Source organism: Chiroxiphia lanceolata, chromosome 4 (assembly GCF_009829145.1).
Source record: "Chiroxiphia lanceolata isolate bChiLan1 chromosome 4, bChiLan1.pri, whole genome shotgun sequence".
NCBI classification, from domain to species: Eukaryota; Metazoa; Chordata; class Aves; order Passeriformes; family Pipridae; genus Chiroxiphia; species Chiroxiphia lanceolata.
In genome coordinates, this window is record NC_045640.1 from 3,004,625 (window position 1) to 3,022,031 (window position 17,407).

General features: G+C 47.7%; 1 protein-coding gene across 2 annotated transcripts in view; it reads left to right on the top strand.

Moving 5' to 3' along the window:
* Positions 1-1,341: 1,341 nt before the first annotated feature.
* Positions 1,342-17,407, top strand: part of DDRGK1 (DDRGK domain containing 1) — a 35,879-nt gene continuing 19,813 nt past the window's right edge. Inside the window, exons 1-2 of one of the 2 annotated variants that reach the window (XM_032686177.1) lie at positions 1,342-1,482; positions 8,394-8,552. In XM_032686177.1, coding sequence (XP_032542068.1) covers positions 1,395-1,482; positions 8,394-8,552 — 247 coding nt within the window. In that variant the 5' untranslated portion in view covers positions 1,342-1,394. Of the gene's footprint in view, positions 1,483-2,745; positions 2,786-8,393; positions 8,553-17,407 lie in introns of those variants that run through there. The other variant, XM_032686178.1, reaches the window with a different exon arrangement.

The following is a 17,407-nucleotide window of genomic DNA, read 5'->3' on the forward strand; positions in this document are numbered from 1 at the left end:
GGGTAAACCCCACAATCCTTCCCTCTTCACTCACAGGGCTGGGGCAGAGCCTGAAAAATGGTTTCTGATCTAACAGTGACCATCCAAAGGGGGGAAGTTTGTTCTCCATCTCCAGCATCTTTTCCTGCATCTTTTTGTGCCGAGACTCGTCTTGATCTAAAAAAAACAAATCCAGAAAGAGATAAGAAAAATAAAAGACTGAATTAGTTGCCTGCTCTGGCCCGTTGCTGCCAACACAAGGGAAAGGCAGGAGGCAAACCCTCCCTTTGGCTGGACACCAAGGTTATATCAGCCTGAAACACGACCCATCTACAGCCAAAGCCCTCCCACCTGTACGAGCTCTGCACACGTCAATGTAAACCTGATTCTTAAACAAATAACAGGATTATTTAGCTTGGAAATGAGCTCTGAGATCAGCAGGTCCAACTTATGACTGAACAGCATCTTTTATACTAGACCACAGCACTCAGTGCCACGTCCAGTCCTTCCTTGGACACCTCTGGGGATGGGGACTCCACCACCTCCCTGGGCAGGCCATTCTAATGCCTGACCACCCTTTCCATGAGGAAATTCCTCCCGATGTCCCACCTGAACCTCCCTTAGCACAACTTGAGGCCGTTTCCTCTCTTCCTGTCCCTTGTTCCCTGGGAGTAGAGCCCGACCTTCCCCCCGGCTCCCCCCTCCTGTCAGGGAGTTGCAGAGCCAGAAGGTCCCCCCCGAGCCTCCTTTTCTCCAGGCTGAGCCCCCCCAGCTCCTCTGGGCAGCCTGGTTTCCTACACTTGTACCAAATTAAGCCATATCACTACATCAGACAGCTGCCTTTGGGCCAGCTCATTCTCAGCCCCTCCAATTTTATCACGGGCACGTTTGCTTTGGTCCAGGCCAGCTCAGGACATCATTCCTGGCACGGCTCCGTCTTCATCCCGTTCCCACACACAAGAGACCGAAAGGCAGAAGACAGAGATCACTCAGAGGTGTAACTCAAGCTTCACCGTCACCAGGGACACCCTGACAACCCTGAGGGCTCGGTGCGGTGTCACGGCTGAGGATCTCCTCAGCCTCACCAGCCGCCCGCAGCCGCCGTGCCGGGCGGCCAGGCCCACGGCCGGCGTGCTCAGGGGCGGTTTTGCCTCATAGTTTTTAATTCCTGCTCCATTTCCCGCTTTAATTCCCGCTTTAACTCCTCCTTTAACTCCTCGTTCCCCTCCTTCCCCCAGCGCCCGCCTAAGGACCCCTCCAGCGGGCTGCCCGCGCCGCGCCTGTCAGCCTCCAGCGTGCCCGCCGCGCCCCGCCGCCGCAGGCACCCCGCGGGGCAGCCCGCGCCGCGGGGACCTTGCGGCGGGGAAGGGGCCGGGCTGTACCAAGGGTGCCGTGGGCGGAGCCGGGGCCGCGCCATGGACGCCGCGCTGCTCGCCGCCGCCGCCGTGCTGCTCGCCGTCCTCCTCTTCTTCGCCACCCGTCTCCGCGGGCAAGCCAGGGCAGGTGGGTCACGGCGCGGCGCGGACCGGACGGGCCGCTCCCCACACCGCCCCCCCCCCCGGGACCGTTCCGGTGGGCGCGGCCCTGCTCTCAACTGGGTCCGGCGCGGTGCCGCGGGAGCCGCCAGGGGGCACCACGTCCCGGGGGCTCCTCCTGAGGGGGACCCGCCATGTTGGGGGGTTCTGGGGGGCTTGGGGGGTCCTGAGGTTCTTTTGGGGGATCCCAAGGGGGTGTCCTGGCGGTCCTGCTCTGCCCTCCGCCCGCAGGAGCCCCAGGGTTCCCAGGCCTGGTGGTCCTGCTCCAAGGCCTGGTGGTCCTGCCGCAGGGGGCCGGGGGTTCCCGGCCTGAGGCAGCCCCAGGGTGAGGGGCGTGGGTTGGAAGTGTGTGAGGGGCTCTGTGAGGGTTCTGTCAGGGGCTCTTTCCAGGTTCTCGCTCCGGGGCTGGGAAGGTGCCCCCAAAGCTCCTCCTGCAAACGGGGAGGGAAATGGAGAACAGACCCCAGAGGGCCGTGATCAGCGTCCAGCTGGAGGCCTGTCACTTTTGGTGATCCCCAGGGTTCTGTGCTGGGCTCAGTGTTGTTTAACTTGTCCATCAATGACTCGCATGAGGGTTCGGTGCCTCCTCAGCGAGTTCTCTGATGAGACAAAACTGGGGAGTGGCCAATAACTCTGAGGGTTTTGTGACCCTACAAGGGGACCTCGACAGGCCGGAGGGATGGGCAGGGAGGAACCTTCTGAAATTCAGGAGGGCAAATGCAGGTCCTGCACCTGGGGAGGAACAGCCCCTATCACCAGCACAGGCTGGGGGTGACCTGCTGGCGAGCAGCTCTGGGAGAAGGACCTGGGGGTCCTGGAGGACAACGAGCTGTTCCTGAGCCAAGAGTGTGTCCTTGTGCCAAGGAGGCCACTGGGATCATGGGGTGCATCGGGAAGAGCATTCCCAGCAGGTCAGGGAGGGGATCCTGCCCCTCTGCTCAGCCCTGTGAGGCTCATCTGCAGTGCTGGGTCCAGCTCTGGCTCCTCAGCACAGCGGGGACACGGAGCTCCTGGAGCGGGTCCAGAGGGGGCTGTGAGGGTGATGAAGGAACTGGAGCAGCTCTGGCACCAGGAAAGGCTGAGGGAGCTGGGGCTGTTCAGCCTCCAGGGGAGACACTGAGAGGGGACCTCCCCCATGTCTGTAGGGTCTGCAGGGAGGGGGCAGAGGATGGACCAGGCTCTGCTCGGGGGGGCCCAGCAATGGCACAAGAGGAACGGGCAGGAACTGATGCCCAGGAAGTTCCACCTGGACATGAGGAAGAACTTTAACTGTGAGCACGGAACAGATTGTCCAGAGAGGGTGTGGAGTCTCCTCACTGGAGTTATTCCAGAACTGTGTGGACACAGTCCTGTGCCGTGTGCTCTGGGAAGGCCCTGCTGGAGCAGGGAGGTGGGACCAGATGGACCCACTGTGGGCCCTCACAACCTGACCCATCCTGGGATTTTCCCCCCCAGGCTTCTCCTGCAACTGGGGAGGGAATGGGCTGTGAGGTAACAGGCAGGACTGCCCCCCTGGTGCTCCCTGGCAGCTCCTGGGTTAATGTTCCTGTCAGACAGGAAGGTGGGCAGGTCCCTTTCCCTCTTCTGCTCCTTTTGGCCACTTCAGGTGTGTTTTGGGAGCTGGTGGATGATGCACCACTTCCAGCCCTCCCTCAAACAGCCACTGTGCCACTGCTGACCAGTGTTAGATCACAGAATCCTTTAGGTTTCTGAAAGGAAAAGACCTTTAAAATCTTCCAGTCCAACCATAAAAAACTCTGCCAGTTCCACTGTGATGGAAGGACCTTTTGTGGGTGGGAGTTGAGTGTTATGGGAAGAAGTCAGATGTGGCCACGGATTTATCAGGCTTGTGTTTCCACAGTGGGAGCAGGGAGGTTGTTTGGCTGCCAGGTCTCAAATTAAGATGTTTAGCCAGGACAAACACTGAATTCCAGTATCACCACAGGTTTTGCAGATATGGGGTGGTTTGGGGTTAGAGTTTGTGGTATTTTTCTTTTGGGGGAGTAGCTTTGATAATTTTTAATTAAGAGGAAAAAAAAACCCCACACCTCCAGTATAAAAAGAGTTATTCAGTGCAACACTGTGCTGGTAAAGACTCTGTGTTAAAAGCAGTTTTGGCTGATAGTAATAAAATTAAATAAATTTTTAAAAATGAAATTAAAATTAAATTAATTAAATAATCATTAAGTTTTCCAACACATTTTCCCTCACACCTCTGCTTATATAGACATGGTCTAAATCTTTCTCTTGGAAAGATTTGGAAACTGATGGAATTTCATCGTATTCCTCATGACTTAGAGCTGAGCTTTTGGTAAAAGTGAGGGACATCATTTCCTGAGCTGGACTTAGATAAATCAGGGCCTATGAGGCTTGGGAGGATTGATTTTCTTTTTAAGCTGTCAGAGTCCTAAACTGAAGCCCAAACATTTGTTTTAAATAGTGTGAATTATTAAAAAAAAAAAACTTTAATACTGATTTTGAGCAACTTGGTTAAAGGTAGCTTACATTCAGGATAATTTAATTGTTTCGAAGGCTCTTTTTCAGAGTTAACTTTTTGACACTTCCACATTGGTCTTGCCTTTTTTTATTGTGGTTTTAAGGTAATTTCTACCTTAATATCCTGGTTTCTGACATGATAAAGTCCTTCACAGAATTTAATCTGGTGGGGATGACTTTGTGCACAACAGAAATTGTTTTTTCAAACCTACTGGGGCTGTGGTGTGTTTAATATCCACAAAATTTAGTCTTAAGCAGGAATTTGCTTTCCTGTTCCTTTTTCTTACATGGAAAATGGAAGTAAATCTGCCAGGAAATCTACGTTGCCACATGGAAAGGACTTGGAAACCAGAGACATTTGACTTGGAAAAGTGGTGGGAGCTCTCACCTTTTCCTGTTAACGTCCAGGGATTGTGGCAGCAGCTTCACTTTATGTTTTCTCTTGGAAATTGCCTTTTTAAAATGTTCAGGGCTTCCCTTCTTTAGGGAGCTAAGGATCACAAGAGGTAAATCCTGAGCCTTTGTATTTGCTTTGAGAGGTCATTTGGAGCAACAGAGTGTTCCCAGCAGGATCGTGCCTGGACTTGTTCTGCTGAGAACAGAAAAAAAAAACCCCAAGTAGCATTTCTGGCTTTTTTACATCCGTTTGTGATGAGCTGCAGGAGGACGAAGCCCCTCTGCAGGGAAGCCAAGCACACTTCAGCTGGTGCATCTGGAGCCACTTTCTGGTTGGATTTCCCAGGGTTTGCACAAAGGTAAAGAAGGCTCGGGGTGGTGCCACCGTGGTGGGAAGTGCCACCAGTGTTTGAGGGAGCAGCAGGTGGAGCTCTGCCCGTGCCAGCCCAGGTGACACCCTGCTGCACTTGCTGATCTGATAGAGCCGAAGATGAGCTGCTGTGATAGGCAAGGGGTTGCTTCTCAAGGAAAATATTTGTGCTCTGAGCCGGTGGAAGTTTGCAAAGTTTTGTGAAGGGGCAGATTTCCACCCAGGGGGTAGAAATTCAGGTCGTAAAATGCCTGGGCTCTGAAAGATTTCACTTTGCAGTGATGGGGCTGGTGCTTCATGCCCAGTTTAGGGAAGATTTCTGCTTTCAGGGCACAGTTCTGCTCACTCTCCCCGAGGAAGGGGACACAGCCAGTGCCACGGTTGCTGTGCACTGGCTGAAAAGTCAGATGAAATCATCTCTGCACTGTGCTGATGCTTCTTGAACACTGAGGCAGAGCTGCAGTGCCCAGCAAGGATGTGTTCCCTGGGCTTTGGAGGGCTGGGTCAGACACTGCAGAACACACAGCTGAAGATACACACTGAACTCATGTCCGTTTTCCAGACATCTGCTGAAGCTTTGTTTGTATTGCCTGTTAATTTGAGGGGCTTATCTAATTAATTTAGCCTGGCCTGCTGTTCTGCAAAGCCTGGGGATCCCTTGCCTCACCTCTGTGGTGCTGGTCATTAATTCTCACTGGGATGGCTCTGTATCAAGTCTAATTAGTCCTTGTGTGACTAATCTCTGCGTGATTTGCTTTATCCTGGGGTGCCACTTCTGAGGCCTCTGCAGCTCCAGGGGAGTGAAGAGATGTGTTCAGGGAAGTGCAGCTGCCAAACCCCGCCCTGTGCTGCAGGAGGAGGGGAATAAACCAGCAGGGACTGACCCCAGAGAGAATTATTATCAAAGCAAAGTGATTTTTAAGTGTATCCTCCGTGTTCTGTGAAGCCTCCAGTGCCACCCCGTCACTGACACAGTTCGGAGGGAGACAGAGCATGGCTTGACTTTCTGGATGTCACAGCAAATACTGTGTCTGGAGTCACATAGACAGATCTCTGACCCCTGAAGAACCAGGTTCAGGTGTGTTGCCGCAAAGTAAATGAGGATTTTTATCCTCCTGTGAAGGTTAGGAAGAAATGCAGTGACTGACATTCATGTTTTTGAAAGGACTGCCCAGCTGAAGGCCTGGCAAACAGAAGCTGTGGAATCCTAGAACCAGAAAGGTTGGAAAATACCTCTGAGATCATGAAGTCCAGCCATTCCTCCAGGACTGCCAAGGCCACCACTAATCCATGTCCCCAAGTGCCACAGCCACATGGCTTTGAAATCCCTCCAGGGATGGGGACTCCAACACTGCCCTGGGCAGCTGGGCCAGGGCTGGACAATCTTTTAAGTGATGAAATCTTCCCTAATATACAACCTAAACCTCCCCTGGCACAGCTGGAGGCCGTTCCCTCTCCTCCTGTCCCTTGTTCCCTGGGAGCAGAGCCCGACCCCCCCCCCCCGGCTCCCCCTTCCTGTCAGCAGAGCCAGAAGGTCCCCCCTGAGCCTCCTTTTCTCCAGGCTGAGCCCCCCCCAGCTCCCTCAGCTGCTCCTGCTGCTCCAGCCCCTTCCCAGCTCCGTTCCCTTCCCTGCACACGCTCCAGCCCCTCCGTGTCTCTCCTGTCTGAGGGTCCCAGAGCTGCCCCCAGGGCTGGAGGTGCCTCAGCAGTGCCAGCACAGGGGGACAATCACTGCCCCGGGGCTGTGACACACCAGGGCTGGCACAGACCAGGGGGCATCGGACTTTTTGGCCACCTGGGCACCCTTGGGCTCATGTCCAGCCACTCTGTGCTATTAAAAAAGAAACTGCAGTCAGGATAAATATTTTAGGAAGAGGGAAGAAGAAGAAAAGCTTTATTAAAACATATGTTTTTCCTACAAAATGACAATCCAGAGTGTCTGGGTGTCTTCTGTTGTTTGTGTGATTGTTTTGGAGATCTGACAAGTCCAATTGCTGCCTCCTGTGTTTGACCACAATATGGGTCAGGTTTGGTGAGTTTTGCTTCACACTCGTCCCTTTGAGGAATTTCCAAGTGTCCTGTAGAGAATGAAACTGGGAAAAGAGGAGGGCTTGGCTCACACATTTCACTCTGTGAGGGCTAAGCTCCTCAGTCTGAAATAAATACATGGCTTATAAAAATAGATTCCTCTTTCACAACATGCAAAACAGTCTCTGTTTCACAGGACAACAGGAACCAAAACCAGAATGAATGAGTATTTGGAATTAGTGAGAGACACACGCTGACTTCTGCAGGTGAAAGGATGCTGAGGTTTGAATTGCAGTGTATCTCAAGACCTTAGCAAGGGAAGTACTGCATTTGTGTAAAAAGTTTTTTGCAGAGTGTCTCTGGCATTTAATAGTGACCAATAAATGATCTGCTGCTCTGCCTTTGCAGAAAAATATTACCTATAGCATCCAAAATGAGCATTATCATGCTGTGAATAGGACTGGACAAGCCCTGAAGCAAATAATGGGATCTCTGGAGCCTGGACTTAGGGATTTATTTCAGAGCAGGCTCAGGGCTCTGCTGGCCAAATGCTGCCTGTGCTGAGCTTGGTGCTGCAGCTGTGCCCTTATCGGTCCCAAAGTCAGGTGCTCTGAAGGTTTGAGATGCACTGTGAGCTGCAGGCACACCTTTGATCCCGGGATAGTTGTTGTCATAATGAATCTCATTTTCTGATGGTAGATATGCAAATGTTAATTTTTTTAGGAAGGCATTGTTTGGATGAGAGGATGCTGGAGACTTGGCAGAGCATGGAAAGCATTTTGTGCTCCTGCTGGGACACAATATAATCCAGCAAAGCACAAAATAAATATGTGCTGAGTTGAAGTAAATGACTAGTTCTGCAGATTTCCATGAGATCATTTGAATATTTGCCTGAATTAAGGCTTAATACTTTGCAGGATTGAGCAAGTAAGAACATACACAAATATCAGTTTGGCTTACAAATGGAATATGCAAAGCAGGTATCAGGGATGATGATGTTTTACCATTATCTGATTGTTTTGGCCTGACTGCCGTAGTTAATGGCAACAGGAGGTCTCAAAAAAAAACCCTGGTGGAGAATTTTCTATGGAAAACCTCTGAAACGAGTCCTGAAACCGGTCAGTTCCTTCCTGCCAACTGCTCCTGTCAGGATATTCCTCATTTGTCAGATCTTAATTAGTAACTGCAGAATACTCAGAGAGGAGCTGCAGTGACCTTTGGTGTCCTGCTGCCCCTCCATGTGCTTGTGGGAGTTTAAATCCATGGGACAGAATGAAGTTACCCCGTAACTGAGTTTATTTCAGCTGTAATTTGTGATCCTTGTTTGCTCATGGGGTTTTGTTTCGGATATAGCAGTTTTCATATTCCACTCTCAAGGATTCCTGCTCTGAGGTTTCGATCAGATGAATCTACTTCTGAGTTACACAAGTGCAAAATGAAAGTAAAAATTTAAAAGAAAATCAAAATACTTTAGAAAGGGGGGAAAAAGGGACTTCGGGGTCTTCGCCGTTGGTAACTCGGAAGTGAAGGCAGAAGGGAAAAACGAGTTAAGTGATTAAATTAAGCAGGAATATTTTGGTTTTTTGCAGCTGATGAGGAGCACCAGCAGAATGTGGCAGCAGCAGCAGTGGCCAGGCCTTGTCCCCAGGTGGAGGAGAGGGGAGAGGGGATGCCCCGGCGCCGCAGGAACATGGGAAACCGGCTGATGGCCCAGAGGAGAGCCCAGCAGGCTGAGGAGTGGGGGGAAGGTAACTGGCTTCAGTTCATCTTCCAAACATCAAAACAAACCTGATTACTTCCAGCTTGACCGTAATCTGACTGCACTTATATCAGTGAACATATAGGTAGAGTGTTTTACTGTATAATCTTACTCTGGACTGGTTTGCCTAGTTTTTTTTTTTAATTGAATTACAGAGTCTGAATTATGATATTTTCTTTAAAAATTGAAGAATTCTATTAGTAATAATTCTTTTTACACCCATAGGTAAATAATAAATTAGATGGCTACATTTTAATACATCTGGATGCTTAGGAAATATGATTGTCCCTGTCCCCACTTCATCAGTGGTCTCTAGATCCCACCCTTTAACTGCAGTGTGTGCCCCCTTCTGAGGAGAATCCTGGCTGTTTGTTGGTGCCAGCACTGCATCACAACATATTCTTCACTTACTTCCTAAAAACTACCTTTGGTATTTCCTGCTTAGCCGTGCAGGTTCAATTTGGGAAAACAGTATCCACACCTTGCATTTACTGCCTTGCTGCAGTAAAATACTGGTTTCTTGCAAATTGGTGGGAAGCATTAATTTCCCAGTGTAATCCCTGCAAAATCTGAAGTTCTCTTTCCAAGGAGCCCATCCAGGTGGTGGTCAGGACCAAGCTGATTCCCTGGAGAACACCCCAGACTGCTGCATTTTGCCAGCAGGTTGTTGCCAATGGGTTGTGTAAAACCCATGCTGGATTTACAGTTCATGGCTGCACGTCTGTGGTGTGGTTGTGGACAAAAATAGGGTGATAAATAACATCTTTCTGCACCCTGTAAGCATCACCTCCTTTTCTGCTGAAACTTCACACATTATTATCTTTATTGCTACAGAGATGATCTCACCATGATTCACCTCACTGGATTCTTTCCACTTTCAGACTGTGGGTGAAGTGTTCAAGGTTCTGCTCAAGTGGGGTTTGCTTCACTTGGGTTTGCAGTGGAGGTCAGGGTGCCTTTTTGGTGTGCAGTAGGTTCAAGCAGTGAGCACACACCTGTGTGATGCCTTGATTAGGGCCTGTTTGCACTTTGTTCAGCCTTTCTTGCCCTGCAGTTTGTAGAAAGCCTCTTGCTCTTCACGTTGACAGGTAAACGTGCTCTTCAAGCTAATTATGTTCAGCAGCTTCACAGATGGAGAATGGACAGGACTGAACTTTTCAACTTTGGTTATTTCTTCTCATGTGAGAACACCCTGGAAAGAAAATGGAGTCTAAAAATATTTAGTTTTCAACTCCAGACATCAAAAGTCTGAATGCTGAAGGCCAACAGTGAAGCTGTCAAAGCAAACGGGCTCATCTTATCTTAGTCACTTTAGCAATAGAAGAATCTGTGTCATTGGGCTTTATAAATAATTCTTTTGCAGCCTTCTGTACATCAGATGCAAGTGCTGCCTCTCTTGCATGAAGTTTCCTTTGAAATGACATCCCTCTTTTATTTGTTTTCTCTAATTTCTTTTCCAAATTAAAACAGCTTCTTGCTCCGTGTTTCTGTTTTGTGCTTCTGTGTGTGGTTTTATCTGTATCTTTGGGATGGTTTTTCCAAGTGCCTGAGCACAGGTGCCCATCAGGAACACCAAAGCCTTTAGAGACTGAGCACAGACTTGAGCAGTGTGGCTGTGGAGAGAAGCCTCTGTCCCTGGTTCCCCAGTGTTGAGGTGTTGCCATTATTAATTAAAATTAACCCCTCCTCTGTCTTTGACTGTCTGTGCTGCCAGTCTTTTAGCCTGGCCTTGAGCTACCTGCAGTAGTGTGGAGTTTGGTTTTTTTTTTCCCTTGGAAAATGATGTATTACACGTTTTAAAGCCCACTCTGTGGACACATGACCTAGGCCTGGAATCCCTCTTGGATTTGTCCCCTCAGTGCATTTTCTCCATGTCAGTACAATGCAAAGCAGTTTGGGCAAATAACTGCCTCCATTTCAGCTTGTTGAAGCAGCAAGTTCTCCCCACAGCAGAGTTTTATGTCACAGGAGTAGTTGACTCACATGGAGAGAGAGCCCAGAGAGTGATGTGTGATGCCAGGCAGTGCAGCACCAGCTGGGGCACCCAGGGCTGAAGAGCAAAGTTATTTGGCAGTTCAGACAGAAATGCCAAAACCAAACCAGTCTGGCTTCTTCAGTTTTGCCTTCTAAAAGCTCATGTTGCTTTAGGAGGCTTCTGATCATCTGCCACTGGAGTGGGTTTCTTTTTTCCTTGTTGAATTCATTGAAATGTTTCACTAGGAAGTTTCTGTCCTGTGTGTGGAATGTGATGAACTTTGGGCAGAGCTGCCTGATCCTGTTCTGTGTCACTCCAGCTTCTGCCCAGATGTGATTTCTTCACCAACCCTGCAAGATACCCAGGACTGTCTCTCAGGGAGGGTGTGAGGATGCCCTGGCTGGGTCTGTGTTCTGCCTGTTGGGAGCCAGTTGTGCTGGGGAAACGGCCTCAAAGCAGCACTTGCAGACTTTGGAGTTGTGGTTACCCACGAGGGTTTTCTGTTTTCCATCCAACAATCAGATTTCAATTCCAGAATGAGAAAGGAGCTTCAAGGGTAAAGTGGTAGCCCACGGTTTCTGCTGCCTGTGCTGAGTTGTTGTTTTTGTGCCAGGACTCAGATCTCTGACAGAGTAATGGGGGAGAAGAAAAAAAACCCCAAACCCTCTAGGGAACCAGGGTCAGAATCTCGAAAACTTTTAATAGTTCCTTCTGTAGCTGAAATCTGATTTACTTGCAAGTCTGCATAAGGAGTCATTTAACACAGAAAAGGATAGTCAATGAGTATTTTGAATATTCAAATCTACACCGACTGTCAGTGGAACTAAACCAGGTTGTAATCCTTCCTTTAGCTCAGTGGGGTGGGGTGAGACCCCGGAATTACTTGGAGATTGTCACAGACTGAAAATAAAGGGTGAAGCACTAAATGCCTCGACTTTCCCACCCGAATGACACCACAGGGTGGTGGGTTCCCTGTTCACAGGTTCCACGTGGGCTGTGCTGTGGGACAGGCCCCCAGCTGGGTGCCCACACTGCCCCAGTGTGCTGAGCAATGCTTTTCAGTGGTTAGTCGAGTTCTCAAAGGAGGTCTCAGTTAGAAAACCAGCAACTGTTAATACCTTCTGATGGCCAGAGATTGCTGGGGAGACAGTTTTCCCTGGTGACAAAGTGATTCTCAAAATGACTGAGACCCCTGAGAGTGTTCCACCAGCGTGACTTCCAGGCTGGCTTTAGAAAAATGGGTTTGATTGCCTTAAATTGGCCAATTTAATTCCAGCCATAACATTCCTGCCTTTCCTGCAGCCCTGTTAAAGTTGGTGTGCTCTGTAGGAGGGTGCCTACTCCTTTCCCTGTGGAAAAGGAATCTGGAAGGAGAGTTGTGTATTCATGTGGTTGGGTTGATATCCCAGCTCGCAGACTTAATTAGCTCTGGTGTATCTTAATTTAAATTGAACCCAGACAGAGGTGGCTTTGTGGGCAAGTTACAGCCAAGATGAAAACGAACCCGCTGCAAGGCATAAATGGGTGAGGATTTCAGGCATTAATCATTTAGGGCAGGAGAGGCCAAGCTGAGCAAGGAGGAAAAGGAAAGGGAATAAACTGGAGGTGGGTTAAATGTTCTTTGGAGCACGGGGTAGTGTGGATAAATAGCATTAGCCATTTTCCAGTTTCAAATCCCATTTATTTACTGATTGAGGAGGGTGTTCTTAGCTCTTGTTTGTGCCTGGCTGATGCTCTGAGTGCATCCACTTGGACTCTGATCACCTTTGGGTGAACATAAAGGTATTTTATTGAAACTTTTCTCTTGCTTGCTGGTCATGTGCAGAAAAACTCCAGGTCTCCAATTGAGCTTGTCCCTTCACTCATCGTGCCTTGAGCACTGCAAAGAGCTCAGAGGTGAAGGTGGTACTTTGACACTCTGTTTTTTTGTGTCTTGGAGCAGAAAGTGACCCAGCCACTTGATGTTCCCATAAAAAATTTCCTGTCAAGTGACGAGAAACTTGTGAGGATGAACAAATAATGGCAGGAATGGTGTGGGGTCATTTTGACCCCGCTGTGGTAAAAATAACGAGGCTGAGGATGTGAGGCAAATGTGTGTTAGCTTGGAGGGCTGTTGGACACTATTTCTGACTTTGTGCAAACGTGAGGAGAAAACCTGCCTGCCTGGTTGTTTGGGTAGTTGGAGAGTAGGACACAGGTTTTGCAGCCCAGGTTTTCTATCCCCTGAAAGGGTGTCTTGAACCAACACTTGCTGCTGTTGGTGTGAGGGGGTGGCATTTTTGTTGACTGAAAATGGTGAGCGTAATTACCTCGATCGTGGCAAGGTGATAAAGAAAACAGACTTCCCTAAGAAATTACAGCCATCTCCAAGTGTCCAGCAGAACAAAGACCACTGGGCAGCCCCAGTGTGGTGGGAGTGTGGGAGCTCCGTGAAGAAATGAGGCAGAAGGGAAGGACGTGCCAGGAAAGCCTAAACAACCCAGTAGGTTTCCAGGAAGGATTTCAAGGGTTTAATTTTGAAAGACACTCACTTCCACACCTCAGGAATGACCTCTCTGACTTGTTGCAAAAAGTCTTACCAAAAAATGGGACTTTGTATGGGCTGTTATGGTTTGGTTTGTTTTTTTTAACAAACAGAAAGTGAGGACTGCATCAAAGAAATAATCTGGTTTCGTCAGGTTACTTTTATTATTTGTTCCAAACTGGTACAGGCTATGGGCTCTCTGCTTTTGGCAGCTTGTAAATAAAACATGATAAAGAAAAGTTAAAGTCCAACATAAATGAAATCATGAGTTCCTCTCTTCTTTTGCATGGCAAGACTTGGAGATCAGAATTATTCTTTTTAACCGTAAGTCACCACTGAGAAAGAAAAGCACAAAACAAAAAAGGTTTTTAAAGGTTTAAAAATTATAATTGGGCATGTTAAAATGCCCATTGTTGCTTTTTATAGCATCTAAGTTCAGCATTCAAATCTCGCAGCTAAAAAAAAAAATCTTGCGTGAGTGTTTTCTGCTAGTTTGGGGGAAAAATAATTTAAAAAATAATTTTTGATCCCCATTCCGTGATGGATATTGTGCATAAATCTGCGAAGGATGTGTTTGTGCTGAAATTTCTTAAAATAAGAAGCACTTTTTCTGAGTGCTGAAAGATCTGGAAAATGTGTAAATTTAGAAGCAGCGATGTTGGTCCCACAAGGTTCTGGTGAAATGAAGCTGCATTAATTGCAGTGGTGGAAATCATTTTAATGCTTAATCAGTAGGAAAACCTTTCTAGTACAGTTAAACTTTGACTAATATCCCAACTAGTGAATCAAAAGTCAATTTTGACTTGCTGCTACTCATACAGTGACTTTGGTGTTGTCGAAGTGCCCACAGTGTGTCTGTCCTGGAGCCAGTTCGAGCACAGACTGTGGAAAGGGGGAGGGAGGTGTGTGGTTTCTCACTTCTGCCAAATGACTTTACTTGAGAATAAACTTCATCATTTGAGTTCTGCTCTAAAGGTCTGATGTCCTTTGTTTGTGCTGCACTTTTTCTGTCCCAAGCGTTGACCGATTTTGTGGCTTCAGATTAATTAACCAATGTCTTGTTCTGTTTCTAAACTGGAGATACACCAAATTAAATTAAGAAATTAAAAAAAAAAATAAAAATTACGACTAGTTATTAGGCTATTATTAGTCCCACCACAGGGCTGTGTTACTCAGGAGTGCCCACACCTTTCCATATGTTGGTCCAATTCCCTTCAGTGGCTGGTGTCACACATCTCTTTGATGTTAATAACATGCTGTTAATAACATCATCTGCTTTCAAGATGAGCTCCTTGTTTTGACTGGCATCTTTCCCCCTCTTTTCTCTACTCCTTTATTTAGGTGCTGCATAAATAGTAAATAAAGCAGCTGGCTCTGGCCTAAGGACTTTTTGTGAGTTCTTTTTCACAGATGGGAATCCATTTGCTTCAATTCCAGAACTTAATGCAAGTTCTGGACCCTTTGACACATGAATGACATGGACAACTAGACCAGGTTGGATGGGGCTTGGAACACCCTGATCTAGTGGAAGGTGTTCCTGCCCATGGGAGAGGGGGGAATGAGATGATCTTTAAAGTTCCTTCAAACTCAAACCATTCTGTGATTCTGTGATAACTAAAATATGTGCTGGTTGTTTCTTTTGGAGTTTTTTGCATGTTTTGTATACAGTAGCCTGTAAATTCCTGTCATGATTGAAAACATCAGCACTCCAGCTGATGGTATTAGGAAGCCTTTTTGAAAAGTAATCTGTAAATTTCAAGAGATTCAGCTTCTGTGACTTTTAACTCTTTCCTGTTGTGCTGCCTCTCAGTATGTTCAAAATATTAAGGGAAAGCAAAGATTCCCTGAAGCTGCCTCTCAGCTTGGCCAGGTGAGCAAACCCATGTTTGTGTAAAGCAGAACACGTCAAGTGGTGTGAAAACATCACTCTGAGTCAGATTGTTTCTGCTTTCTGCCTCTTGGTGCTGGAAAGTGGTGGGAATGCTTTGCAAGCTCTGGAAATCATGGAATGGTTTGGGTTGAAAGGGAGATGAAGGATCACCTCGTTCCACCCCCCTGCCATGGGCAGGGACACCTTCCACTAGCCCAGATTGCTCCAAGCCCCATCCAACCTGACCTTGGACACTTGCAGGGATCCAGGGGCAGCCACAGCTTCTCTGGGCAACCTGGGCCAGGGCCCCACCACCCTCACAGGGAGGAATTCCTTCTCAGTATCCCACCTATCCCTGCCCTCTGGCTTTTTTAATGATGGCATCAAACTGATGCCTGTGTTTCCCAGCTGAGTGCATACCCAGGCTGCCCAACCGTAGTGCTTTGGGTGATAATAAACTGCTTTCACACACAATTAACATGTTGCATCTCATCTGAGGCTCACGAGTAGGTGGAATGCATGTTCCTATGGAACTGACCCCCCCCATGGAGTCTCCTGTTGTTGTCACAGCTCTGAGTGTGTGAAAAGTGATTGTTAAAAGATGCTGCTTTATTTAAAATTAAATCAAGAAATCTTGCTGGCTGTGTGCAGCAACCTCTCTGCTTTCGGTGGAGATGCTCTACTGTAATAACAAATTGATTCAGCAAATACTTTTACCCCGTGTTTGTGTTCCTGTCAGCACGCTCAGGTTTATTTAGAACACATTAATTGCACCCAGGTTTAGTGCAGTGTTGGCCTTTCAAGCTCTGCTGAATCGCAGGCTGTGTCTGCACCACCTGTGGCACTTCAGGGATCGCATCAGATGCTTCAAACAGGAGGAAAGCAAATGCTCCTGAACAAAGGCATGTTTGATCCAGGACTGGAATAAGGCTTTAAAAGCCTTGCTTAGGTTCCTGCCTAATGTCTGGCTCAGGTAATCTTAATATAGATGAAATCTGAGAAACCCTCAGAGCCTCGGGTGGAACAGTGTCATAGATGGTGTTTTATGCTTGTGGTGTGTGCCAGAAATAATTTTCTAAGCAGTAATACCAGTACTGAGCTGTTCATTTTGGAGTAATAACTGCTAATGCTGGGTTGCTCACCCATTGTGTTTGGAACTCCCCTTGACTCCCTATTTGAAATATAAATAAAGTTATTTTAAGCTTCAGCAGAACTGCAGAAGCAACTGTGTCAAGTCTGAGTATCCCCCGTTGCTCTGTGTGGTGTAGGAAGGGGGAACCCTTTTGATCATCTCAGTAATGAGGCACCAGTAATTCTCTGAAGCCCAATTCAGCAACCAGGCTCATATTAATTCCATCTCCTGAAAACAGCTCAGTTATTTGAGAGCCACCTACACAGCTCTCAGTTACATTTGATTCTCAGGATGCGTCTCTGTGGCTTAACCATGGTCCTGTCCTGTGTCTTGGAATCAGCAAAACAAGAGTGTTTCAAACCTAATTCTGCACATAAAAGAAGGGGGGTCTCGTTCATCCATGTGCCCCTTTTACAGCAGCTTTTGGGGTTCCCAAAAAAGGGGACCAGAGAGCTCCCTACAGAAAACGTCCTGGCACCAGCCCTGGCAAATCTCTTCCAGTCTGGATCTGAAGTCAGCATCAAGCATACCAGCACTGTGGGTGCTCAAAATATCAATTATGTTACCCAAAAAGGGAGCCACATATGAAGATCTTCCATTTTGATCTTGCCATCTGATTCAGGCACGTGAATCTCCATGTCTTGTTTGGTGTTCCATGGAGTGAGCTGAAGATTTCTCTTGGAATGTTGAGGTCAGTCCACAGTGCTTATGTGGTGGGATCAAGGACTACTCTAGACCAGGAAATGAGGTGGCCAGATGTTGCTGAGCTTCCTGAGGAAGTGGCAGCCTTTAAAACTCTTCTTCCTTAGCCCCTGAGAGAGCAGAAATACTCATTTGCACACCCTTTGAGCAAGACTCTCCCATATTTCACAGTGGCAGAAATCACCTCTCTAAACAACCAAGGAACTAATAAAACAGGCAACTGCTTACATGTCATTTTCTTGCAGTCAGGTTTACATTTCAGGGACTTTTTTCCCCTCTTCCCTTAAAGATTAGTTATATCCAGCCAGAACCAGTGGATGAGTGGTGTGCCTCTGAATCCCACTTTTTCAATGGATGTCTCTAGTGCAAAGCCTAAAGGTGACTGGGAAGAAAGTCGTTCAGCAGATACATAATGACACCATTAGCACTCTCTTATTTCCTTTTCATCAATACAAGTCTCCTGAATTTATGTGTAAGAGAAAATGCCTCTTTTAGTTGTGGAAAGCAGGAAACACTCATGAAAAGCCTTCCTTCGAAAGATCAAGGGAATTTTTCCTTCTGCCTTCACTTGACTGTGTGTTTGCCTTGTTACTTCTGCTCTGTGGCTTTGGCAGTCTTGTATGTTGGTTTTTTTTTTGCCT